Below are 25898 nucleotides of genomic sequence, written 5' to 3'. Positions count from 1 at the left end.
TGCAAATAGATAGTGCTGTTAAACAAATAAGTTAACGTGCCTTTGAACAAGCTGACTCTTCGACACAAAACAACACGTTTTTGATAATTTGATTAAATAGTACAGTAGCTTTAAACCGTCAGACACCCCATCACCCACTGAAGAGTCGTTGTAGAAGGCCATATTCCTGCTGAATGTCAGAAATGCACACTGATCTTATCTTCCTAAATCTATTAACTCTCTCATTGTTTTCTCAATTTACTGTTTTTATACCTTCATTGGCCTTCACTTCATTTAGGCCTTTGTTTCCTTCACCTTATGATTTGCCTTACTGTCTGTCTCTGCTTGAAGGCTACTTCTGTAACAGATGATAGGGCATACTAATGTACAAGTAGATTACAAAAACAAATGTATATTTTCAAACCTGATTTTCATCTAACAGCAACAAAGTATTGCATAGTATTACTTCCAAAAGTAGCAACATTTGCATAGTTGGGCAACTGTTACAGAACTATTTCATTTGCTCCAAAACAGTCATAGCAATACATCTTACTGATAGAATTTATTGTTTTAAGACCACTGCTGCAATGGGGATAATTCTGTGTAGCCAAACTTTATTTAAAGGGGCAATATGTAAGAATTTTAGTTGAAAATGCTTAAAAAACAATGATCAACAGAATGTGAAGAATGAGCCGTTATGCTAACCAGCTAGCCCCTGCCCGTCCTGGTCCGAAGCTCCTGTGGTAGCGGTGAAAACACTGGTCTTAATGCGTTCAGTCCAAACCGCCAGCTATTTGTCTTGGGTATGAATTAGGGTTAGGCTTAGAGTTAGGGTTAGCCTATGCTATGCTATGCCCCAGGTTTTAACATGAAGAAAATGTAGGCTAAACTTGCATTAGCTTTTATGAATGGATTGACTATAATTGGTGATAAACGTCTGAAATATAACAGATTAGAGCCCACATTAATTTAATGATGTAAGAAAAGCAGACTCCTGGTTTTAGTGTTCTCTTATTAAAATCCAGTAATCTGATGTTATTCCCAAATTGTTAGATGATCAAATCACTTTAAGAGTTGCCCTTTTATATATTCAATCTAACAAGCACAGTAGGTACAAAAATCATATTTAATCAGTCAATTAAATGTATAGATTTGGATCTTGAAACAATTTTCTCATTTTTAAATAGAAAACCTTGGAATTTTTGAGTCACCTGGTCCAAAAAGTAATTATGCAGCTAATCCAAAAAGGCAGATTAATAAATAGTACGAATAAGAAATACTTAATGTTTAATGTCCATCCATAACATGTTGTATCCAAATTGATGATTTTTGGGAAAATCAATAAATTTCACATACATTTTTAAAATCAATCACTCACTTTTTCCATCCTAAACAGAACAGACTTAAATAATTATAGGAGTCACAGCATTTCACACACTCAGGTGTTAGTATCTACTGACCTATGAGCAGAGAAGTGCACTTCTTGTTGGCTCCACACACAAAAACACTTTAAAAAGCTTTGATTACGTTTTGGATTTCCCATCTTTGGCCAGAGCATTCCTGTACTATAAGTTTTTTGTCTTTTATCTCCAGGCATCTTTTTGTCTCTTTGTTCTTCAGTTCTTTGCCCTGGGGAAAGAGAAAGGTTGTCAAGAGTGCTGGTTCATTCTGTCATCATACAATATTCAGACAGGTGATGTTTTGAGCTATACGAGTCACCCTAAACTCATCCACCCTCTAAGTTCAGTGTGTCGTTGTACCTGAGTGAAGTCCCAGTAAATCCCCATTCCTTTCTGCATAGCCTCTTTGCAGTTGAAAAGACCAGGCTCGGTTTCTTTATTGCCGATGTCAGTTACGCAGCGGGTGTCATTGTGTTTGTGGGACTTGATGCCGCCGATGTACAGCTCACCAGTCACAAGGTAATAAGCGTACTAAAATATTAAAGAAAACGTTCAGCAAGTAGTTTGGGCACAACAGGGAAAACTATATTTTGATTAACTTTCCAGAGACTATAATCATTAAACTTGGCAACCACATTTAGTTACTTACCTGAGGTCCATAGATGTGGCAATGATAGGCGATGGGTGTGTGACCTGGCACTGGGCCTTGGTCTAGACACATGTCAGCATCAAGATTCTTCATCTGTAAAGTGGGAAGTTAATTATTTTGTCAAATCCATTGAAACTTGCTCAACCACTGTGGCAGGGGGAGTCAATAATCACAACACACAGTTTAGTGTGGCAATATGTAGCACACACCCTGCAGTACCACACTTACAAAGCACTAGAGAAAACTAAACTTACTCCTCCATAGCCAAGTAGGTTGTCCCAGGGATCTAACTTGGGATACACATTTTCCAGGTACCATTTGAAAGGTTTACAGTTCAACCTCTCTCTGAGTTTTTTCCTCTCGGAGACATCCCCAATGTCAATTCCATGATTCTGCAGAGGCAAAGAACATGATAAAATGCACTCATAACTAAATAACTATAAATTATTCTTGTTCTTCTTGACTAAATTTAAGTACCTCAAGTGGCAAGCTCCAGGCTAAGTTGACGTTGTGTTTGTATTCATCCATCCAGACTTCTGCTACCCTCAGGGCGTTTCTCTTCATGGCAGCGTCCAGGTCAGGTACGTACGGCTTATGAAATCTTGCGATGTGGGCAATCTTGGAGCACGGAACTACTTCAACACTGCCTCCACATGTCCACACCTATTTGAGCAAAAACATAAATAAACAACCCAAACTTTATACTTCACTAACAGTCTTAAAAAATTAACAGTAGCTAAGAGCTTCTTCTGTGTCGACTATCTGGGGGCAGTCCTGCCCTATCATATACACATTTACAGGACACATATTATGCTCATTTTCAGGTTAAAAATGTTATTGTGAGTTACTACTAGAATAGGTTTACATGAAATAGTGCTCAAAAAACACATCAGTCTTCTCATACTGTCCAGTGCAGCAGCACTTTATTCCCCCTCCTGTCTCTTTAAAGCACCCCACCACCCCAATAACCAGTCTGCTCTGATTGGTCAGCTCAGCCATGGCTGATCCAGCACAGCCAACAACAGAGCAGCTGCTCTAAATCAATCCTTACATGCTAAGCTAGCCGCTTAGAATAAATTATGCAGACGTGTTACTCTGTGACGTAGTGTGATGTCACAAAGTCACGGAATTAAAGGTGGGACTACTGTCGAGTCGTTTCAGGAGCAGTGTTTTCTGTGGGAGAGAGGAGCTTCTGTTGGTGTGGACTTCAACCTTTTTAACTTTCAAGATCATACACAAGAATGTTTGTAAAACACTGAAGGAAAGGAAAATAACAAAAAAGTATAAAAATAGGTCTCCTTTAACAGTGTTCAGAGGGCCCCATCTCCTCCTAGAAGAATCCTGCTGCTGCCCCATAAATTACTTACGTTTAATAAACCTTCATAATTCTAAAAATATTAAATTCGCCATGGTACCAACAAACACATCAGGAATTTGTTGCTCCTAGACAACTTTGGATTTATGTACACTTTGAGCAAACTGTAACATGTTGAATAGTAAACTTTGGAGGTGCTGGTAGGTGGATTTTGTTACCTTTGGACAGAGTCAGGCTAGCTGTTTACATCTGTTCACAGTCTTAATGCTAAGTAAGCTAACTGCCTGCTAGCTGTAGCTTCATATTTACCAAACAGACATTAAACTGTCGTCAATCTCATCCATCTTTCGGCAAGGAAGTAAATGAGCCTACAGTATTTCCAAAAGTGTCAGACTCATTTCTTTAAGCGATTTTATTACTCCTTGGTTTCATTTGTGTAGTTAATGACTTTTAAACAGCTCTAGCAGCTAATGGTAGTTTATAATACTATGAGACCGCTTAGCAAGATATGACAGCAGCAGTCCTTTTATCCTCCGTCTGATTTAGAGGTAAACAGTTCCAAAATGTGACAGGATTGTACTGAAACCAGGATCTGTACTCTTCATTCTTTGGCCTGTCATACTGTTATCAGCTTTAGGATTTGATGTTGGATGGTGAAGTCAACTCACACGAATTCCCAGCTCAACATTTTCTCCGCCGTAAACTTTCATTCCTTCATCGAGGAGTCCAATTTCTCCAAGAAACTTCCTTTCAGCGACGAGGATTCCCATGACGGATGGACTCCTGAGGTGATGGAGGAGAACTGGTATTACTGTCTCATTGAAAACACACTGTACAACAGCATTGCCATACAAGTGAAGCTGTTAAATTATTAGAAATACCTCATCCAAGATACAATTAATAAAACCAGGCCGTTATATTTATTTGACGCATGTAGATTACAACAAGACTGATTGATTTCACTTACTTTCCAGGCAATGAGCCGTCGTTGAGTTTGTAATACTCTGGTGAAAAATCATGATACATGCACCATAAATTCCAGTCAAAGGCGTGTGCTTTTGCAAGGTATGGAATAACCTTGAGTTCTTCATAGCTGACTAGGTCAAACACAGGAGAAACCACCGTTGTTCGGTCAGCTTTGATCTGTGTCAGCATAGGTTCGGCCCTGCATGAGGGGAAGAGAGGAGAGGCTGTTCACACATCACTGCAATAAACTTCCTTAATTTAAAACCCCAGACAGACAGTAGGGTTTTTTGTTATGTGTCATTCACAAAGTGTCATTAACTCAAGCCCAACAAGCAACAACAGATGGACATAGTGACCTGAATGTAACATTCCTTAGTAATACTCACACAATGTAGTGTCCAACTTTACACTTGTAAAGGTTACTGCAACTAAACAATGTTAGTCGGCCTGCAAGCTGTAGCCACCCATTAGCGAGGGGGAGGAGGGCTCTCTGCATCAGCTGTGTGCTCGGCCAGCAAGTGGTCTTTGAGACTCGACGTACTCCGGTGGTAACTCAGTTCACATCGACAGTAAATGCAAATAACTCTGGCATGGCTTTGAAGCTGACACTTTTCTTTATTCATTTCTGCTCAAGGAGGATTGTTTCTGCTGCCATCCACAACGTTACTGCTGCATCGCTTCCTGATTTCCAAAGTACGGAGTGGGCCGAGGGCAGAGGTGTCTTAAGTAGAAATTTTGGGTATCTATACTTTACTGGAGTAATTATTTTTCAGCCAACTTTTTACTTCTACTCCTTACTTTTTCACGCAATTATCTGTACTTTCTACTTCTTACATTTTAAAAATAGCCTCGTTACTCCTATTTCATTTTGGCTTATTTTCATTCCGGCTTGTCATCGTTAAAAAAAAAAAAAAGAAAAGAAAAAACCTAATCAGATAAATCGCGCCATCCGGATAGAGTGAATTTGATTGTGGTTGGATGAGAAGTATAAACATATACCATTCCGACACCCTATTGGTTTGTACACGATCCATCGCCCCTGCACATGACACAAATCACGTCACACTCCAGCAAGGACATAGCAGACTTTATGTATGTAGCCTAGTACGAAGATGTCCGTGGCAGAGACTCAAGAGAACTCGAGCGAAGTGTCCCAACCATGCAACCTCTTGAAACGACCCAGCAGTTGGATGCGTACGTGGGGTGCCCAGGAGACACGGTAGAGGTACTGAGCCCTTCCCAGCTGTGTGCCAGCTATCGCTTAATACGGCACTCCCTGCCTCAGCAGCCAGTGAAAGACTGTTTAGTGTTGCAGGGCTGATCTTCAGGCTAAGAAGAGCATGCATTGGCTCAAAGAACTTTGTGAACCAGCTGCTTTTGCGGCTGAACAAAGCCTATTGGTAACTCTTTGTTGTATGTTCTGTGCTTAACTGATGTAGATCCTGATGTAGAGTACCCTGTTGTTGTACATACAGGATTGAGTCCAAAGTGTTTGTTACATCTTCTAGTTAAATTTTTACATTGTTGCCATTAGCTATAGAATTGAGCATAGTACATACCAGGAAGTTATCAATAAGGAAGGTATCAATCAGGATTAATCTGGGTTGTTTTTATTTATTTATTTATTTTTTAATTAATCACTTGGATTAATCATTCATTTTGACAGCACTAATGTATACTGTATATAGACAACCATACAAGGGTAATTGTTACTAAGCCTGCCCTGGGTACACCAATTTTCTTGTCCAGTTTTGTTATCTTACATCCGTTGCCCTCACAGATTCCTGCAGCTAAGCTTGAATGTAATTTACATTCCAGTAAAGGTTATTGATAGCATGCCTCTGAAGTTTGACGTTTTTTTTTTTTTTTTTTTTTTTTCCCAATCTGTTTATTAACATTTTCAGATGAGCAAATAAACAGCGACAATAACAATAGAGTGGTCTATAAACAGTGCAATAATGACAGAGCAAAGGTGTATATTCAGACCAAAACAAAACAATACAAAACTAAGACAGGACAAGAAGCAAAGGATACCTAATGAGAACAATAAAACAAACAGAATCAGACTAAATTAACCACAAAAAAAAAAAAAAAAAGGTAAATAATAAGTGGATACATATTGGTAATGCAATTTTATAGTTGGTTGGTCTGTCACTCATTCATTTGTAAATACTGCAGGTAAGTTACTTGATCAGTCACTCGGGGTCTCTCTGAAGTCCAATTCTTGTACATATTTAAGAAAGGGGTCCCACATCTTGTTAAATTTCCTCAGGGAACCATTCTTTATGCACCTGATTTTTTCCAGCTTGACACAATTAAGGATTTCTCTTATCCCTACTGTATGTGATGGGGCAGTAGAGGATTTCCATTTCAACAGTATCAAGCGTCTGGCCAGGAGGGTAACAAAGGCAATAAAGGTTTTCTCTAAGGAGGAGAACGGCATCGTAGGTAAGGATACACCAAACAGTGCAGTCACAGCAGCTGGTTTGATAAGCTTCCCAGTGACCTTGGACATTGAACTGAAGATTTCCTCCCAATAAGATATCAAAGCAGAGCAAGACCAAAACATGTGAACATGACTTGCTGGAGCTTGGTGACATCTGTCACATGTTGGGTCCACATCTTTATAGATTCGAGAAAGCCTAACCTTTGTAAGGTGGGTGCGATGCACGACTTTACACTGGATCAGTCCATGTTTTGCGCAAATAGATGATTTATGTACTTTATCAAGAGCCTCCTCCCAGAGTTCCTCAGTAATCTCCTCTCCAAGATCCGCCTCCCAGATTGACTTAATGGAATTTAAGGAAGTCAAATGTAAGGAATGGATCTGAGTGTAATTATGCGACATCATTCCTTTAAGAGCAGGTACTGGCTTAAGAAGTGTATCCAATGGTGATTCAGCGGGTAGGCTGGGAAACTGAGGAAATCTGCTACTAACAAAACTGCGAATCTGGAGATACCTGAAAAAATGTTGTTTGGGAAGGGAAAACTTTTCAGCCAACTGTTGGAAAGATGCAAAGCTGTTGTCAATGTACAGATCTTTGAATGATTTAATACCTAGGCTAGACCAGACTGCAAATGCACCATCTACCAAGGATGGGGGAAAGGCATAATTTGCTGTTATTGGAGCCAATATTGAATAGGTCTGAAGGCCGAAATAACGCCTGAATTGATTCCAGATTCTCAAAGAAGTTTTAACTATTACATTTTTCGTGTAACTTGAAGAGGGACTCTTAACAGGAGAATGAACTAATGCTGCTAAGGACACTGGATGGCAGGAGTCAGCTTCCAATTTGAGCCAGGCGGGCATGGAGTGATGCGAGTCAGATTGCAGCCAGAGTTGTAAAATTCTAAGATGGGAGGCCCAATAATAAAATCTCAGGTTTGGCAAGGCCATTCCACCTAATGCCTTTGGTCTCTGAAGGAACTGCCTGCGTATCCTTGGGTTTTTTTTACTCCATATGAATTCTGAGATAGTGGCGTCAATTCTGCGAAAGAAGGTCTGGGGGAGAAAGACAGGTACACACTGGAATAAATATAAAAATTTCGGGAGAGTGTTCATTTTCACTGAGTTAATACGGGCAACTAAAGACAATTTAAGCATTGACCAACGGTCGAAGTCCTCCTGTATACGTTTGAGAAGGGGGATAAAATTGGCCTTATACAGGTCTTTGAATTTGTCAGTTACCTGAACCCCTAGATAAGTGAAGCTGTGCTTTGCAACTTTAAATGGTAAACTTTGCAATGGAAAATCATTTGCTGCTTTATTAACAGGAAATAGTTCACTCTTACCGAAATTCAATTTATAGCCAGATATAGTGCCAAATGAATCAAAAATAGAGAGAGCTGCAGGGACGGACGTTGAGAAATTAGAAATATAAAGGAGGAGGTCATCAGCATAAAGAGAAACTCTTCGCTCTACCCCATTCCTGAAAATGCCTGTAATGTGGGGGCTATGACGGAGCGCGACAGCAAGAGGCTCGATGGCCAAAGCAAATAAAAGAGGGCTCAGGGGACATCCCTGCCGCGTTGATCGATGCAGAGGGAAATATGCTGACTGGGTGTTATTTGTTCTCACTGAAGCTTGAGGGGAAGAGTACAGTAATTTCACCCATGACGTGAAGTTTCTACCGAGACCAAATTTTTCTAGCGTATAAAAAAGATATCTCCACTCTACCCGATCAAACGCCTTATCGGCATCCAAAGAAATCACAGCCTCTGGCATAAATGACACAGAAGCTTGATAAACTGTATTAAAGAGCTGTCTCAAATTATAAAAAGAATGCCGATTTTTAATGAATCCAGTTTGATCAGGGGAGATAATGGTTGGCAAGACGGATTCCAAACGTAAGGCTAGCATTTTAGACAGCAATTTAAAATCAACATTAAGTAGACTAATTGGTCGGTAAGAGGTGCAGGCAAGAGGGTCCTTATTCTTTTTTAAAATGAGAGAGATAGAGGCTTGATTGAGCGTTGGGGGCAGGTTAAGAGACTCGAAAGAGTCATTGTACATATCTATTAAAAGAGGGGCCAGTTTATGACAAAATTTCTTATAAAACTCTACTGGATAGCCGTCTGGCCCTGGGCATTTGCCACTTTGCATGGCTGCAATAGCAGCAGAAAGTTCAATAACACTTATTGGTTCCTCCAACTGTTCAACCATGTCAGGTTGTACCTGAGGGATTTCAAGTGTGGCAAAAAAGTTGTCAAAGTCCTCTGTGTCAGAACTGGATTCAGAAGTGTATAGAGAAGCATAAAAATTCTTAAATTCTTCATTAATTTTTTCCGGGTCAATTGTAATATCTGAGGACGTTCGGATTTGGGAGATCTGATGGGAAGAAGCAGTCTGACGTAGTTGATGAGCGAGCAATCTACCAGCCTTGTCTCCTTGTTCATAGTAATTACTCCTAGACTTAAGGATCAGTTCAGCAGCATGGTCTGCGGTCAAAGTATTGAACTGTGATTGTAGGGAAAGGCGTTCTTTATACACATCCGGGGTTGGTGACGTAGCGTACAGACTATCCAACAGGGTAATACGGTTTGTTAATTCAGCTAATTTTTCCTGTTTTTGTTTTTTCTCATGACTGGCAAAGGAAATGATATGCCCTCTAATATAAGCTTTTAAAGTTTCCCACAATACAGATGCAGATATTTCGGGAGTCTTATTTATACTTAAAAACAAATCAATTTGGTTGGAAATCATGTCTACAAATTTTTCATCTGATAGCAAACGCACATTGAGACGCCATGGGGTTCGTGGTTGGACAGAACTCTTAAATCGAATACTCAAAATGACAGGAGAGTGGTCAGAAATTACCATAGCTCCATATGAAGATGAGTTAACAGAAGGGAGGAGTCTGTTATCTACTAAGAAGTAGTCTATTCGAGTAAATGTATGGTGTACATGTGAGAAGAAGGAGTACATTTTACCAGTAGGGTTAAAAAAACGCCAAGGATCTGAGATGGAAAACCCCTTCATGAAGGCTTTAATTGTCCTAGCAGATTTTGAGAGTGAGGTGATCTTTGTGGAAGAGCGATCCAGCTCTGGACTGAGCCAACAATTAAAGTCACCTCCCAAAATGAGAGTGTGTGAGGACATATCTGGAAACTTAGAAAAGAGCTGCTTAAAAAAATCTGCATTATCCCAATTGGGGGCATAAACATTCACTAATAAAACCGGGGTATCATATATCCTGCCAGTAACAATCAAGTATCTGCCATTTGGATCAGAGACTACATTTGAACATGTAAAAGGAATTGATTTGTGCATCAAAATTGCAACTCCTCTAGACTTGGTGTGGAATGAAGAATAATAGGCATGGCCAATCCACCTATTTTTAATTCTTGGATGGACAGATGGTTTCAAGTGTGTTTCTTGTAAAAAAATTACCTGAGCCCCCAAGTGCTCTAGATGGTGCATAACCCTACTGCGTTTTACCGGGGAATTCAGTCCTTTGCAATTCCAGCTAACAAACTTAACCGAATTTCCCTCAGAGTGCTGAGTTAAGTTAGGCCGGACCATTTGGAATCAACAAGGGATGAGAAACATATCAGTGACATTAGCAGACAGACCAACCTTGCAGTGGGTTGAGAAGTTGCAGTAACTAATATTACAACCAACGGAGGGATGAAAAACATGTGGAGAACAAAACAGATGGAAAAACAGACCAAAAAACAAAACACACAAAACCCACCCAAGCCCACCCACCAGCACCAGCATCTCCCCAACTGAGATGCGTGCCACAAACTCCTTGAACACAAGCAATCCAAAACGCTCCATGGTAGCTCAAACAGAAACTCAGTATTGCTACCCGAGATAAACTGTGACATGTTGAGAATAAACAAGCCTTCATAATGCAACCAAGTAGGGCCTGTAATTAAAGCAGCAGGTGCACTGAACAAGGGACCTGGTGAATGTAGTCCCCATTAATGTAAACAGTGTGGTTGAAACAAGTTCCTGTGTACTCGTCTTACATTGTAAGAGGGACTATCTACTTACAGTTCTTGTTCACAAAGTCAGTAGCCTTAGCAGGGTCTTCAAACCTGTGAGATATCCCGTCTGGCATAGTGATTCTGAGTGTAGCCGGGAAGAGGAGACCAAACTTCACGTCCGGGTAGGAGCGCAGGTTGCGCTTTATTGCACCAAACGCCGCTCGCTTCTTGGCCACGGAGGACGTATAGTCGGGGAACACAGAGATCCTCCTGCCTTTGTAGAGAAGGGGGGAGGTTTCCCCAGCCCGCTGTAAAATCCGGGTCCGGACATGGAAGAAGTGTACCCGTGCAATGAATGGCCGAGGCTGGTCCCCATCCTGTGGTTTCTCTCGCAAGGCTCGGTGAGCGCGGTCAAGCAGGGGCTTCTCAGTCAGTCCAAGTAATTCCTGAAGTAGTTCAGCAATAAAATCAGTGGCACGGGGACCCTCCAGTCCCTCTGGTACACCCAACACGCGTATGTTATTCCTCCTAGATCTGCCTTCAAGGTCCTCACATCGGTCATCCAGGCGCTTCACTTGTGTAGTTAGCATGCTAACAGTAGCTTCCAACTCGTTTAAACGGGAACTGTGGTCAGTGGCCGTGCGCTCAAGTTCCTGTACCGTCACTTCATGAGCTTCCACTGTTCGTTGGAGAGGTTCAATGGAGTTTCTCAGCTCTTGTCTCACGGAGGTTATTTCTGAGCGCAGGCACGTAGATAGGGCATCAATCTTCCCGAATATATCACTTTTCAACGAGTCCATCATAGACTGCAGCATTGTAGCATCAAGAGCGCTAGTAGCATTAGCCTCCTCTGTTGTCGGGACAGTCGGCTCAGGAAGAGGCGGTGCTTTGCGGCCTCCCCTCGCAGACTCTTGCTTTGGACGAGTATTTGACATCGTGCTCGGTTAAAAGCCGACAAATTAAGTCAGACTGTTTTCAAAGTTCGTTATGAATTATCTCGGACTGGCAATGTGCAGCTTGTACAGTATAAAAACTATTTTAAAGTCACATTTTCTCGGAGCAGTTGGGGGCTGCGTCTACTCCTCCCGGTGCTCCATAGCGCCCCCCCGAAGTTTGACGTTTTGCACCATTACAGTACTTATAGGCAACTAGTCATCATATCTTCCGCTCCATGAAACACATGTTAATGCTCAGTAGTACACATATATGGTTCTTTAATGTATTTGCATTGTACTAAAATGCGTTCATTTTCAATGGGCATATATGAGGCTGAAACAGGTAGCCTAGTGCATCCCAAATTTTTCAACATTAACATTTTAATATAACATTATAGTCATTATGGCCCTAGAAAAATGTTTTTTTGGGGAGGTGGGGTAGTGCGCTATAGGCCCCTGTGGCACGGCCTAAGCTTTTGTCCTTAATGGCATTTTTTTCCCTTACATTACTTTTACTTTTACACTTTAAGTAGTTTTGAAACCAGTACTTTTACACTTTTACTTGAGTAAAAAGCTTGAGTTGATACTTCAACTTCTACAGAAGTCTTTTTTAAACCCTAGTATCTATACTTCTACCTGAGTAATGAATGTGAATACTTTTGACACCTCTGGCCAAGGGTCATAACATGCGTCCATTAATCGTTAAGATATATATATATTTCGACTCTGTAATAGTTATTTGTTCAAAATAGTGCTGACTCAGTATTCAAGAATGTTTATATAGAGTACAAGAAAATAAATCAATTGTTCATTATGTTCTTAATGTTCTTAAATTGTTACATTTTTTCTCTTCAAAAGGTAACAAAAAGAACCGATAAGAGTACCATTAAAGTACCAGATAAGAGTAGTAGCACCATTAAAATCTCAGGCATGTGGGAGCTGACCAATCAGAGGAGACTTGGTATTTGAAGGGGGGCTTTAAAGAGACAGGAGCTAAAACAGAGAAGCAGTGACCCAAAATAAAATCATGAACCTGAAAGAGGACATAATATGTCTCTGTTAAGTGAATTTCTACACAAAATTGAAAATGTAAAAAAAATAATTTTAGGAAGACATTGCTTCCTGAATGACATATAATGTGAAAGTCTACTTATAGCAGCTTTAATTTCAAATACTAAACACAAACCTGTGAGAATGTTGTACAAATACCAGTGTATAAAATGATTTATTTTTGCCACATTCTTACCACATCTCATGGACTTCGATGTGTGCGTCCAGGATGGCCACCACGTCCGCAGTAGCAGCCCTCCATCCAGAGGCCCTGGCGAAAGCGAGGCCTTTCTGCTCGTCGTGCCTCACTCTTGCGATACGCAGATCTGGGTTCTGCTGCTCAAGCATCTTCACGTAAATGTCAAGGTCCCCCTTCAGGTCCTCTGAATTGAAAAAAGAATGTGGGCATATATTTTGATATAAGGGGAGAAAAGGCTCGACAGAAAGGCTACCAGTTTCTACACTGGTTACCCAGAATGCCAAGCACACACTAAGCATGTTAAGGGACAGTTCTGATCATATACATGCCTCACAGTCCAGTATGTTGTCATGTGTCAGATTTGAAATCGTAGTTAGTGATAATGAACTGATTACTATCACGACTGGGTGATGACAATTGTATGGACTCAAAAGCACGACTTGACACAGTTCAGATAAAGTAAAAAGTCTTTTACTTAGTAAGGTTTGGTACACAGGAGGTCAGTCAGCGAAGGCAAACAAATCCGGCAGGGGTTAGGCAGAGACGGGGTCGAGGAAAAACAGGCAGGAGTCAAAAACCACAAAACACTTAATCACTGGGAACAAGGCTGGAACGCTTAGTACAGAGACAAAAGACAAACTGGCAACTGACAGGGGAAACACAGGGACTATATATACACACCAGAAGGACCAGGTAATAGGGAACAGGTGAAAGTAATCAGGACGGGGGAAGACAATGACAGTGGAGGGAGAACCCACAAGGGCAGGGTGAGGGGATCTGAAACAAGAGGAACGTTTCATTCACCCATGTCTCCAAGTTAGGATGAACAAAACTCAACTTTTTGTTGATATATGCTTATTACCTTTCTTGCTGAGAGTTAAATGAGAAGAAAGATACCACTCTCATGTCATGTCATATCGCCAGCACTACTTAGCATGCTTAGCTTAGCATGAAGACCAGAAACAAGGAGAAACAACCAGCCTGGCACAAAATCCACCTCCTGGCACCTCTAAGGCACACTGAAAAACACTTTATATCCTGGCAAGCAGGCAACAACCGCAGATTTCAAGAAGTTGCATTGCCTGTCAAAGAAATAGGCCAGCACACGAACTCCTGTAAACCAATAATGAAATTGTTATTATGCTTCAGTTTCTGTGCAGACTAAACAAACAAGGTATAAAAATATTAATAAGTAAGATTTAGAGGCGCTTGTAAGTAGATTCTGTTTTTGGATGTAGCCAGGCTGCCTGCTTCCTTTTTGACCGTCTTTAAGCTAAATTAAGCTAACCTGCTGCTGGCTATAGCTTCATCTTTACCATACAAATATTAGAATGCCATCAATCCTCTCAACAAACCAATTAGCCCCAGCCCGTCATGCGGTTTATTGACTTGTCCTGCCTATTAGCATGTTAGATCATCTTGGTGCAAAATCTGATCCTTTGGTAACCAACCATTTGAGCTGTTGTCATCCACCATTATTATCTCCTTCAATAGGTTTTTAGGGGTGCGGTCGATGATGCTGCGTAGGGCTCTTTTGATGACAGACAGGGCCTCGTCCAGGTAGATCAGCACCACTCCGATACTTGGCAGGTCCGTCGGGTAACTTTTTTCCAAACACCTATTCATTCAGAAACAAGATAATTTTTTAGGAAAAATAACCACCAGTCTTTAGTCTTTAACACCAGTCTGCTGTGTGAATGCTTTATCAAAAGACAAACCATGTGAACCAGAAAGACGATGGATATACTTGGCAAACAATGAACTGGGTGGTGTCCATAAGAAATAGTTTCTTTAATCGCTCTCTTTGTATGAAGTAGAATGACAAGTCTGACATCACATGCAAAGACCATGAAAATCGTACCTTGGATCTCTGGTATCCGGAAGAGCCCGATCGAGAGGAAGGCGATCGCTCAGAAAAACATTGTATCCATACTTCTGAAACAAACCCTCTGCCTCTTTTTGTTCTTCCTCAGTCAGATTTCCCCCCCAGTTAATAAAAAGGGGAGAGTGGGGGAACACTTTCTTGAACTTTTTCTCTTTGGGCGCCTCCTTTTGGTCCTGGATCTCTGCTTCAGGTTTTTCTTTCTGCTCTGGTTCCTTTTTGGCTGGTGGCTGTTCTGCAGCTTTTCTGTGTTCCTCTCTTTCGACTTCCAGCATTTTCTGCATGGTATCTTGCTCTTTCTCAAAAGTTTTGAGTACATTGTCTGGACAAATGTGAGAGATCAAGAATGACAGGGAGAGAGCAAAATGAGCCAGAGGCAAGATAAGTTTTTGCACGAAAACTAGACTAGATGAAAAAAATAATAGTCAAGAAATTGTTTTCTAAATTTAAATAGAACCTTTTTCCTTGAGATGAAACATTCTCTTGATTGATACTGCAGTCCTGATTCAAAAAGAGTTGGGATGCTGTGGTTCTTCTCACTTTGCATATTTCAGGCTTTAAATTCATAATGAGTGTGTACTTACATAAACAATAAGATTTATTGGTTTGAACATTGAATATCTTGTTTTTGTACTTGTTTCAATTGGATATAGATTGAAAATGATCTGCAAATGATTGAGGTGTCCTAACAAGATGCCTGAACCCCCTAAACTGGCTCCTTTCGACATGAAGGAGCAGCAGCTATACTCCGAGCACCCCGCGGTTGACCGAACTCCTTACCCCATCTCTAGGGCTGAGCCCAGCCACCCTACGGAGAAAACTCATTTCGGCCGCTTGTATCCACGTTCTCGCTCTTTCGGTCACTACCCACAGCTCGTGGCCATAGGTGAGGGTCGGAACGTAGATAGACTGGTAAATGGAGAGCTTCGCCTTCTGGCTGAGCTCCTTCTTCACCACGATGGTCCTGAGCAGCACCCACTGTACTGCGGATGCCTCACCAAACCTCTTGTCCATCTCCCGCTTCATTTTCCCATCACCAATGAACTTCTCATGGAGAGGAGCTCTCCCCCCAATCGGAGGGGGTAATCCACCATTTTCCAGCAGAGAACCATGGCCTCAGACTTAGAGGTGCTGACCCTCATCCCGAGGTCACAGGTCGAAGAAGCAAGCAAAACCACATCATCTGCAGATATTAGTGACTGGACACTTTCCTCACCATGGCTGCGCCTCGAGATCCTGTCCATGAAAATCACAAACAGGATCAAAGACAAGGGACAACCCTGGCAAAGTTCAAAACCCACTGGGAACAGGCTTGACTTAGTGCCAAGTATACGGATACAGCTCTCACTTTGGTCATACAGGGACTGGATAGCCTGTAGCAAAGGGCCTGGTACCCCATACTCCCCCAGTACCCCCCACAGTACTCCCAGGGGGACCCGGTCGCAAACTCCCATGTGCCCCTCCCAGCAAGACCGTAAGAGTAACAAGCCGGTCCATTGTTCCATGACCAGGATGGAATCCACAATTGTTCAACAACAACAATTGACTGCAGCTTCCTTTCCAGCACCCTGGAATAAACTTTCCCAGGGAGGCTGAGCAGTGTTATATCCTGGTAACTGGAGCACACCCTCCAGTCCCCTTTCTTAAAGATGGGAACCACCACCCCAGTATGCCACTCAAAAGGTACTGTTCGAAACCTCCACGCAACAATGAAAAGGCATGTCAACCAAGACAGCCCAACAATGTCCAGAGCCTTCAGCATCTCAGGGCAAATCTCATCCACCCCTGGCGCCTTGTCACTGGGGAGCTTCTTGACTACCCCAGCAGCCTCTGCCAGTTATATGCACGAGTATTCCCCCGATTCTCCAGACTCTACCTCTACTTCAGAGGACGTGTTAGTTGGATTCAGAAGCTCCATAAAGTCCCTGAAAGACCTCCTTCTTCAGCTTGACGGCCTCCCTCACTGCCAGTGTCCACCAACGAGTTCTTGGGTTACCGCCACGACAGGCACCAATGACCTTCTGACCACAGCTCCTAGCAGCCGTCTCTACAGCGGAGGCTTTGAACACGGTCCACTTGGATTCCAAGTCCAACATGCTATCTGATCAAAACTGGACTAAACTTAGACACATAACCAACACAGCTGCTAGGATAATTGGTGTCCCCACCCCCACCTTACAGAGCTGATCTCATCTATTACTAATACACAGCAAACCTCAAAAAAACTAAAGTTCCACTGGAAGCCATTTATTCAATATTACAAAAACACATCAAGGAGCTTTGTCTAAATAGTTGGTGACACACATACTAATATTCTCTATATTTGGCAGCACATAAAACCTTTAACAAACTAGTGGTGGAGTGAACTGAGGGGGACTTCAGGCAATCAGGGAAACCTACGCTCCAGTGTGTTTATTTCCTGTTCTAACAAAATGTAGTCAACAGGACTTGTCAATGTCAATTCACTGAAATCACATTTACTGGGGTTACCTGCATGCAGTGCCAGATTAAATGGATAAATTCCACTACAAAAGACTGAAATGGCACATGATTGTTATCATGCTTATTACTTTATTTAGGTACAGTTTATATTATAACTTAATTTATTTTAAAGAAATAGTTCACTCTAGAACGAAATTCAGTCATTATCGACACACCCTCATGCTGATGAGAAGTCCGGTGTAGTTTCTTATTCCTCAAAGTGCAGGGCTGATGCAAAAATCCATGATGAAAAGGTCCATAAAACTACACAAAAACTTTGTAATATTCCTCCATACTGCTCGTCCGCTGCAATCCAAGTGTCCTGAAGAGGCGACATCCAGAGTTTACTCGAAACGACATCATTTAGTACATTTTTACAGCCTAAACAGTCACTATACTATATTTGCCTGGAGGCACGCTCCCGCGTGCACGCAAGTCTCCCTCACAGCCGTTTGCACTACGGAAGCCGCGCCAGACAAGATCAACAGAACTTGCGATAGATACACACCGGTATTTACATCCTGCTGTGAGTTTCAAAGTTTCAAATCACTAGTGCAGGCAGATCCCTCTTGTGTTTGTGTGTCGCTCGGTCGCTCACAGCTGGATGAGTCGGGTGAGTCAATAATGACTGAATTTCATTTTAGAGTGAACTATTCCTTTAAGGTGTTTATATGCAATTGGTTAGTCATGTATTTAAAGGAAAAGTACAGCTAACATTGTTTATGTTCAGATACATTTTTGGATCTGAGATTCACTTAGATTTTTATATTTTTTCAAGTCTTTCGCAATGTATGATAAACATGTAGATAGGTGATGATCTTAGGCCTACTAGTGGCAAGGAGTACAAGGGAATGTGCCTAGAATGGCTGTGCCAAATCCCGCCCTGCGTGCATGTCAAGGTCAGTGACACAGGATTCTTGAGTATAATTGAGGATATAGATCACATCATTTATAATACAATGTTCCTTATTGTTGTCATATTACATTTGCAATATATTCAAGCAACAGAATATGCTTCAAAGGTTTGAACGTTTGTTTTTTTTTTCTTTTTAAAATGTAGTTGCTGTAGTTGCATAAATAGTTCTCTCTTTCTCTCACTCTATCATTGCCACACCTGATCCTCTCCAGGTGAAAGGTGTGATAGTCATCAGTCAACTAAAATATGAAAATATCCATGAGCTATTTATACTACATGACATGTATTCCAGAATACGATGGCACAGCGGGGTCAGTAAAAGAGTGCAACAGGCTATGTTTTTAAATTATATTAACACAATAGATCTACTAAATCTGAAGAGATAGACAATCCTTTTCTATATTTAGATATTCATGAAAAAATGTGAACTTTTTAAAATGTTGACATGAATTAATTACATTAACATGAATAATATTTTCTTATTCAGTTCTCTGTCCGTGTCAATTTTTTTATAATACTTTTTAAAAATTGGTGATATTGAGCTTGACATGCATAAAGTGAGTTGATTTACACTTTTTAAAGCCTAATACAAGTGTCTCTACTAACAAAGTGCCCTGTCTAAGATGATTGAAGTCAAGATGATGTTTTTTGTTTAGGTACAAACAACACTAAAGGTGTGGCATCTCATCTCATCTTCCTTTGTAGTGAGGAATGAATTAAACTTCATGAACACAAAAAAACCCAGCAACTTTTACATCCTCTACAGGAGAAAGATGAATGATAGCCTCAACTCACAGAGATTGCCGATGCTGGCCTCCAGATCAGAAGAGCTCCTGCTCAGACTTGGTGTGTCTGGCTCTTTGTGGGCAACCGCTTTGCACTCATATCTACTCATTAGAGAGATGCTCACAAAGAGGACGAGCCCAATCCCCACCAATATGAGGACTGGCCACTTTAACAACAACGCTCTCATGCTGATAACACACCGACTTGACTGAGTCCCAGCAAGTAAATAAAACCTCTCAGGACACCCGCACCCGCTGAGTTCATCCTACTCGACCAACTGGTTCAACCAGACAGCAGGCACAAGAAACATGTTTAAGTTTATGTTCCTGTTCAGTGCACTAACATTACATCTCCATGTCCTGATCATTATTTTTTATTATTCATTATTTTTTTTATATCAGATTGTGCAAACCCAAGACTATTCAAACATGCTGAAAGGCAGGACAAGCGGATAAACCATGTGACGGGCTGGGGCTAGTTGGTTAGCATGCTAACTGCAGTAGATATCTCTGCAACACTATACATAGATATCATAGCGTTATTTCTTTCAATTCAGTTGAAAATTTTTGAATGTAAAATTATTACATATTGCCCCTTTAAAGCAGTTGTTTTAATTTTGGTGAATATGTTTAATTTCTTTCTTGCCAAGAGTTAGGATGAGAAGATTGATAGCATTCTCATATTTGTATGGTAAAGATGAAGCTATAGCCAGCAGCAGGTTAGCTTAATTTAGCTCAAAGACGGTCAAAAAGGAAGCAGGCAGCCTGGCTACGTCCAAAAACAGAATCTACTTACAAGCACCTCTAAATCTTACTTATTAACGTTTTTATACCTTGTTTGTTTAGTCTGTACAGAAACTGAAGCGTAATAACAATTTCATTATTGGTTTACAGGAGTTCGTGTGCTGGCCTGAAGGGGGACCTTGACATTTACGTGAAGATGCTTGAGCAGCAGAACCCAGATCTGCGTATCGCAAGACTGAGGCACGACGAGCAGAAAGGCCTCGCTTTCGCCAGGGCCTCTGGATGGAGGGCTGCTACTGCGGACGTGGTGGCCATCCTGGACGCACACATCGAAGTCCATGAGATGTGGTAAGAATGTGGCAAAAATAAATCATTTTATACACTGGTATTTGTACAACATTCTCACAGGTTTGTGTTTAGTATTTTAAATTAAAGCTGCTATAAGTAGTCTTTCACATTATATGTCATTCAGGAAGCAATGTCTTCCTAAAGTTATTTTTTTTACATTTTCAATTTTGTGTAGAAATTCACTTAACAGAGACATATTATGTCCTCTTTCAGGTTCATGATTTTATTTTGGGTCACTGCTTCTCTGTTTTAGCTCCTGTCTCTTTAAAGCCCCCCTTCAAATACCCAGTCTCCTCTGATTGGTCAGCTCCCACATGCCTGAGATTTTAATGGTGCTACTACTCTTATCTGGTACTTTAATGGTACTCTTATCGGTTCTTTTTGTTACCTTTTGAAGAGAAAAAATGTAACAATTTAAGAACATTAAGAACATAATGAACACAACACTAAACAGTCCTGGGCACCCCACGTATGCATCCAACTGCTGGGTCGTTTCAAGAGGTTGCATGGTTGGGACACTTCGCTCGAGTTCTCTTGAGTCTCTGCCACGGACATCTTCGTACTAGGCTACATACATAAAGTCTGCTATGTCCTTGCTGGAGTGTGACGTGATTTGTGTCATGTGCAGGGGCGATGGGTCGTGTACAAACCAATAGGGTGTCGGAATGGTATATGTTTATACTTCTCATCCAACCACAATCAAATTCACTCTATCCGGATGGCGCGATTTATCTGATTAGGTTTTTTCTTTTCTTTTTTCTTTTTTTTTTAACGATGACAAGCCGGAATGAAAATAAGCCGAAATGAAATAGGAGTAACGAGGCTATTTTTAAAATGTAAGAAGTAGAAAGTACAGATAATTGCGTGAAAATGTAAGGAGTAGAACTAAAAAGTGTCACACCGCGGTGAGGGGTGTCTCGTCTTGGGAATTTTTTGTCTTGTGAATTTCATGTTTTATTTTGAAAAGTAACCCTCCTCTCGTTTCAGGTCACTTGCCCTTCCTCTTGTGTCACCGGTCTGACGTCTCCCCTGATCCCTGATTGTTTTCACCTGGTCCCCAATTATCCTCTTGTGCTTAAAGTCTGCGTCTGCCTGTTGTCTTGTGCCAGAGTATCATGTTCGTTCGTGTGTCTCCAGCTCCCATGTTCCATGTCCTCGTCGAGTGTTCTACATCAGAGTCAAAGTTGGTATTCTTGTTTTTCTTTCCTCCTCTTAAGAAGAGTGATTTTGTGTTGTAGTTTTTTCCAAAGCAGTATTAAGCTAGTCTTGATTTATAGCCTTTTGTTTCCCTCTGTTGGAGTGGTTTTTTGTTCATAGTTTTTTTATTTTTGTTTCCTAGAAATAGAGTAGACTAATTTTTGTAATCTCCGAACCTCCCATGTGTGGAGCGCCTTTTGTTGTTTAAATTTTCATAGCTAAGAATCCTCGTCAGAGTAGATCAGTTTTGTCAGCCTCTTTTGTTTCCTCTTCGGAGTGATTTTCTGTTTTTCTTTTTTGCTTGTTCTCCCTGTCATTTACCCAGAGAAGTTAGAGTTTATAGCCGGTTGTTTATCACTCGTTCTTAAGAGCCGTGAAGCAATTCATAGAAATAAAACCTGCTTGATCTGCATATTCCTCTGCATCTGAGTCCTCTTAGTCCAGGCCTGACAGTATACTCTGGCCAGTATGGACTCAGCAGAGGCAGAACAGCTGACAGGGCTCTTGCAAGCTCAGGAAGCCCGCATCTCCCGGCAGGAAGAGTTCCAGACGGCGATGGCTGCGCATATGGGTCAACTCACGTCCCAACTACACGAGCTGATTTCGCAATTTCCTCGACCCACCACCCCGGCTCCCGTAACCGCTCCGCCCACGCCCCATGCCGGAGCAGGAAGTAAGTTGGCTCCACCAGCGCAGTATTCAGGTGAACCAGGACTATGCAAGACATTTCTCATAGACTGTTCAATTCACTTCGAATTAACCCCCCATGCTTTCCCTACTGATCGGTCGAAGATCGCATTCATGATCTCGCACCTGACTGGGCGAGCCAAAGCCTGGGCATCGGCGGAGTGGGGCCGGTGTTCTCCGATCTGCAGCTCCCTCACAGATTTCCAGGCGGCATTAAAACGGACCTTTGATCCCGTGACGGATGACCGGGAGAAAGCACAGGAGCTGAGTGGGCTGAGACAAGGCAGCGACTCCGTGTGTGACTACGCCATCTGTTTCCGCACACTTTCGGCAGAAAGCGGGTGGAACTCCACGGCTCTCTATGATGTGTTTTTAAAGGGGCTGGCAGCCCCGATCCAAGATCTCCTGGTTCCTCTAGATTTACCCGCAGGCTTGGACGATCTTATCGCTCTCGCTATCCGGACGGACAACCGACTCAGACAGCTCAGACGACACCGGAGCGACAGGACTGCGATGACCGGAGGAGCCCCGCCCTCACAAACACAGAGCTGGCCAGCTCTCCACCGCTCCCCGTCGGAGCCGCGTAATCACCCCCCTGCGGAGGAAGAGGGGGACCCCATGCAGCTGGGCAGAGCCAGACTGACACCAGAGGAGTGACGGAGACGACAATTGGAAGGAAGGTGCTTCTACTGCGGGGAGGCGGGTCACCTCGTCACAGCCTGCCCAGCCAAGCGATCCAAGACGGTGAGTCAAATCACGGCTTCAGGCCCCGTCACACGCACTCTCACCAAAGTCAAGTTATTGCATCACACTGTCACCAATCTTGGGGCACTCATAGACTCAGGAGCAGATGAGAGTTTGATGGACTGGGGTTTAGCCGAAGAATTGGACATAAGATCGGAACTTTTAGCTAAGCCCATCAGGGCCCGAGCTCTAGATGGGAAAGAACTGTTCTCCATCACCCATATCACTGAACCACTCCACATGCAGATTAAGGACCACAAGGAGCATATTCGCTTCTACTTATTCAAAGCATCCACTCACACTCTGATATTGGGACAACCGTGGCTTTTTCGCCACAACCCCCAGATAAACTGGAGGTCTGGAGAAATCCAAGGATGGGGGGAGGATTGTATTAAAGACTGTTTTTTTTAGTCCAGCCCAGAGCAATGAGGTAGCAGAAGTTAACCTGTTTTCTGTCAACCCTGCCACAGAAGCCGAGTATCCGGACCTAAACTCGGTGCCTTCCTGCTACCACCAGCTCCGTGAGGTGTTTAGTAAGACCAAAGCCATGTCTCTTCCCCCACACCGCCCATACGACTGCGCCATTGACCTTCTTCCAGGTTCCACCATACCTAAGGGCCGCCTGTACTCTGTCTCCGGACCGGAGAGAGAGGCCATGAGAGAATACCTCACTACCTCTATAAAGGCGGGCCTAATCCGTCCCTCGTCGTCGCCAGCAGGCGCCGGATTCTTTTTTGTGGACAAAAAAGATGGGTCCCTAAGACCGTGCATAGACTATAGTCCTCTTAATGACATTACAATAAAGAACCGCTACCCTCTCCCTCTCATGACTTCTGTTTTTGACCAACTCCAGCAGGCTAAGGTGTTCACCAAGTTAGATCTCCGCAACGCCTATCACCTGATTCGCATAAGAGAGGGGGACGAGTGGAAGACTGGATTTAACACCCCTAGTGGTCACTATGAGTATCTGGTCATGCCATTTGGACTCACCAACGCCCCTGCCGTCTTCCAAGCCATGATTAATGATGTATTGAGAGATTTCCTTGACCTTTTTGTCTACGTGTATTTAGACGACATCTTAATTTACTCCCCAGACATTGACACACACCAAGACCACGTGACCAGAGTTCTGAAAAGACTGTTAGAGAACAATCTGTATGTCAAAGCAGAGAAAAGTGTGTTTCATGCCGACACTGTCTCCTTCCTGGGCTTCATTGTAGCCCCTGGAAGAGTACAGATGGACCTGGCTAAAATTAGCGCTGTAGCTGAGTGGCCTACACCAGATAGCCGCAAGAAGGTTCAGCAGTTCTTGGGATTTGCTAACTTTTACAGGCGGTTTATCAGAAGCTTTAGCGCAATAGCTGCTCCCCTCCATGCTCTTACCTCCACCCAGGTGCAGTTCCGCTGGTCGCCAGAGGCAGAGAGGGCTTTCCAGGACCTCAAGAAGCGTTTCACTTCGGCTCCCATCCTCACCATGCCTGATCCACAACGCCAGTTTGTGGTGGAAGTGGACGCCTCCAATGAAGGGGTTGGAGCCATCCTCTCTCAACGCTCGGAACAGGATGGTAAGATGCACCCCTGCGCCTTCCTGTCACGTCGACTGTCCAAGGCTGAACGAAACTATGATGTCGGTAATCGGGAGCTGTTGGCGGTGAAACTCGCCCTAGAGGAGTGGAGACATTGGCTGGAGGGGGCCAACCATCCATTCATAGTCTGGACGGACCATAAGAACTTAGAGTATATCAAAAAAGCTAAGAGGCTCAATTCTCGCCAGGCCAGGTGGGCGCTGTTCTTTAACCGCTTTTCCTTTTCCCTCTCTTACAGGCCGGGGTCCCGGAACGTCAAGCCAGACGTCCTCTCTCGACTATTCGACCCCGAGCCTGTTGCCAAGAAACCTGAGACCATCCTCCCACTAACCCGTGTGGTTGGAGCGGTGACTTGGCAGATAGAAGATGAGGTGAAGCAGGCTAATGGTGGAGACCCGTCACCTAGTGGGTGCCCAGATAATCGCTTGTTTGTCCCCGTTGAGTTGCGCCCACAGGTGATCCACTGGGCTCACACCTCACTGCTTTCATGCCATCCGGGAGTTCGGAGGACGATGTTCGCCATCTCTCGGCGGTTCTGGTGGCCATCCATGGAGCCGGAGGTTCGGGAGTACGTGGAGGCATGTTCGGTCTGTGCTCGAAACAAGACGTCCTCCGGGACCCGCATGGGCCTACTGCAGCCACTCCCTATCCCCTCCAGACCGTGGTCCGACATATCCATGGACTTCGTCACGGGGCTCCCGGTATCCCAAGGTAATACCACGGTCCTCACAGTGGTGGACCGGTTTTCCAAGATGGTCAGATTCATTGCCCTGCCTAAGCTGCCCTCCTCCAAGGAGATGGCAGAAATCATGATGACCAGTGTTTTCAGGGTTCATGGATTTCCTAAGGACATCGTCTCTGACCGGGGGCCCCAGTTCGTGTCCCGGTTCTGGAGGGAGTTTTGCGGGCTCATTGGAGCGAAGGCCAGCCTGACCTCGGGGTACCACCCGGAGGCTAATGGCCAGACCGAACGCCTAAACCAACAACTGGAAACCGGCCTCCGGTGCCTGGTCTCCCAGAACCCCTCAACATGGAGCAAACACCTGGTCTGGGTTGAGTATGCGCATAATTCATTGCCAACATCTGCCACAGGTTTCTCTCCCTTTAAATGTGCTTATGGTTTTCAACCCCCAGTCTTTCCAGACAATGAGTTGGAGGTATCGGTCCCCTCCGCCCATGCCATGGTCCGACGTTGCCGCCGCATCTGGGCAGCAGCCCGCCAGGTGCTGATCCGACAGGGAGATCGGGTCAAGAAGGCGGCAGACCGAAAGAGACGGCCGGCTCCCGCATATCAGCCCGGACAGAGAGTGTGGCTCTCAGCCAAGGACTTGCACCTGAAAGTTCCCTCCAAGAAGCTGGCACCACGGTTCGTGGGTCCGTTTCCTGTCACCAGAGTCATTGGCCCCGCAGCAGTACGCCTCCGTCTGCCTCGGTCCCTCCGCGTACACCCGACCTTCCATGTCAGTCAGGTGAAACCATTCAAGGAGAGTCCTATGGTTCCAGCCGCCACGCCCCCCCCCCGCCACCCGAGGTAGTCGATGGGGGCCCGGTGTACAAGGTTAAGCAGTTGTTGGCGGTACGCAACCGGGGCCGGGGCAGACAG

At 43.4% G+C, this 25898-nt stretch overlaps 1 protein-coding gene across 1 annotated transcript; it reads right to left on the bottom strand.

The window, feature by feature from the left end:
* Positions 1-1488: 1488 nt before the first annotated feature.
* On the bottom strand, positions 1489-19177 carry LOC141001509 (probable polypeptide N-acetylgalactosaminyltransferase 8). The gene is made up of 11 exons (XM_073472602.1): positions 19000-19177; positions 14787-15129; positions 14377-14543; positions 12923-13109; positions 4311-4508; positions 4012-4126; positions 2506-2691; positions 2283-2420; positions 2029-2121; positions 1740-1910; positions 1489-1608 (listed from the first exon to the last, which is right to left on the bottom strand). Exons 1-11 carry the CDS (start codon positions 19175-19177, stop codon positions 1489-1491), a joined length of 1896 nt encoding a protein of 631 aa, XP_073328703.1.
* Between the last annotated feature and the right edge of the window lie 6721 nt (positions 19178-25898).

This window comes from Pagrus major, chromosome 8, assembly GCF_040436345.1.
Source record: "Pagrus major chromosome 8, Pma_NU_1.0".
Taxonomy (NCBI): Eukaryota; Metazoa; Chordata; class Actinopteri; order Spariformes; family Sparidae; genus Pagrus; species Pagrus major.
Note: the sequence above shows the minus strand (reverse complement) of the source record. Positions and strands in the feature narration are given on the sequence as shown.

What these genes read in the sequence shown, in the direction of transcription:
- LOC141001509 (XM_073472602.1), bottom strand. Translation starts at nt 19,177, where the DNA reads ATGAGAGCGTTGTTGTTAAAGTGGCCAGTCCTCATATTGGTGGGGATT. An exon ending in CCTGGAGCTTGCCACTTGAG is followed by an intron (nt 2,421 to 2,505) that starts GTACTTAAATTT and finishes TTGCCTCTGCAG; the next exon opens with AATCATGGAATTGACATTGG. An exon ending in TTTACTGGGACTTCACTCAG is followed by an intron (nt 1,609 to 1,739) that starts GTACAACGACAC and finishes CTCTTTCCCCAG; the next exon opens with GGCAAAGAACTGAAGAACAA.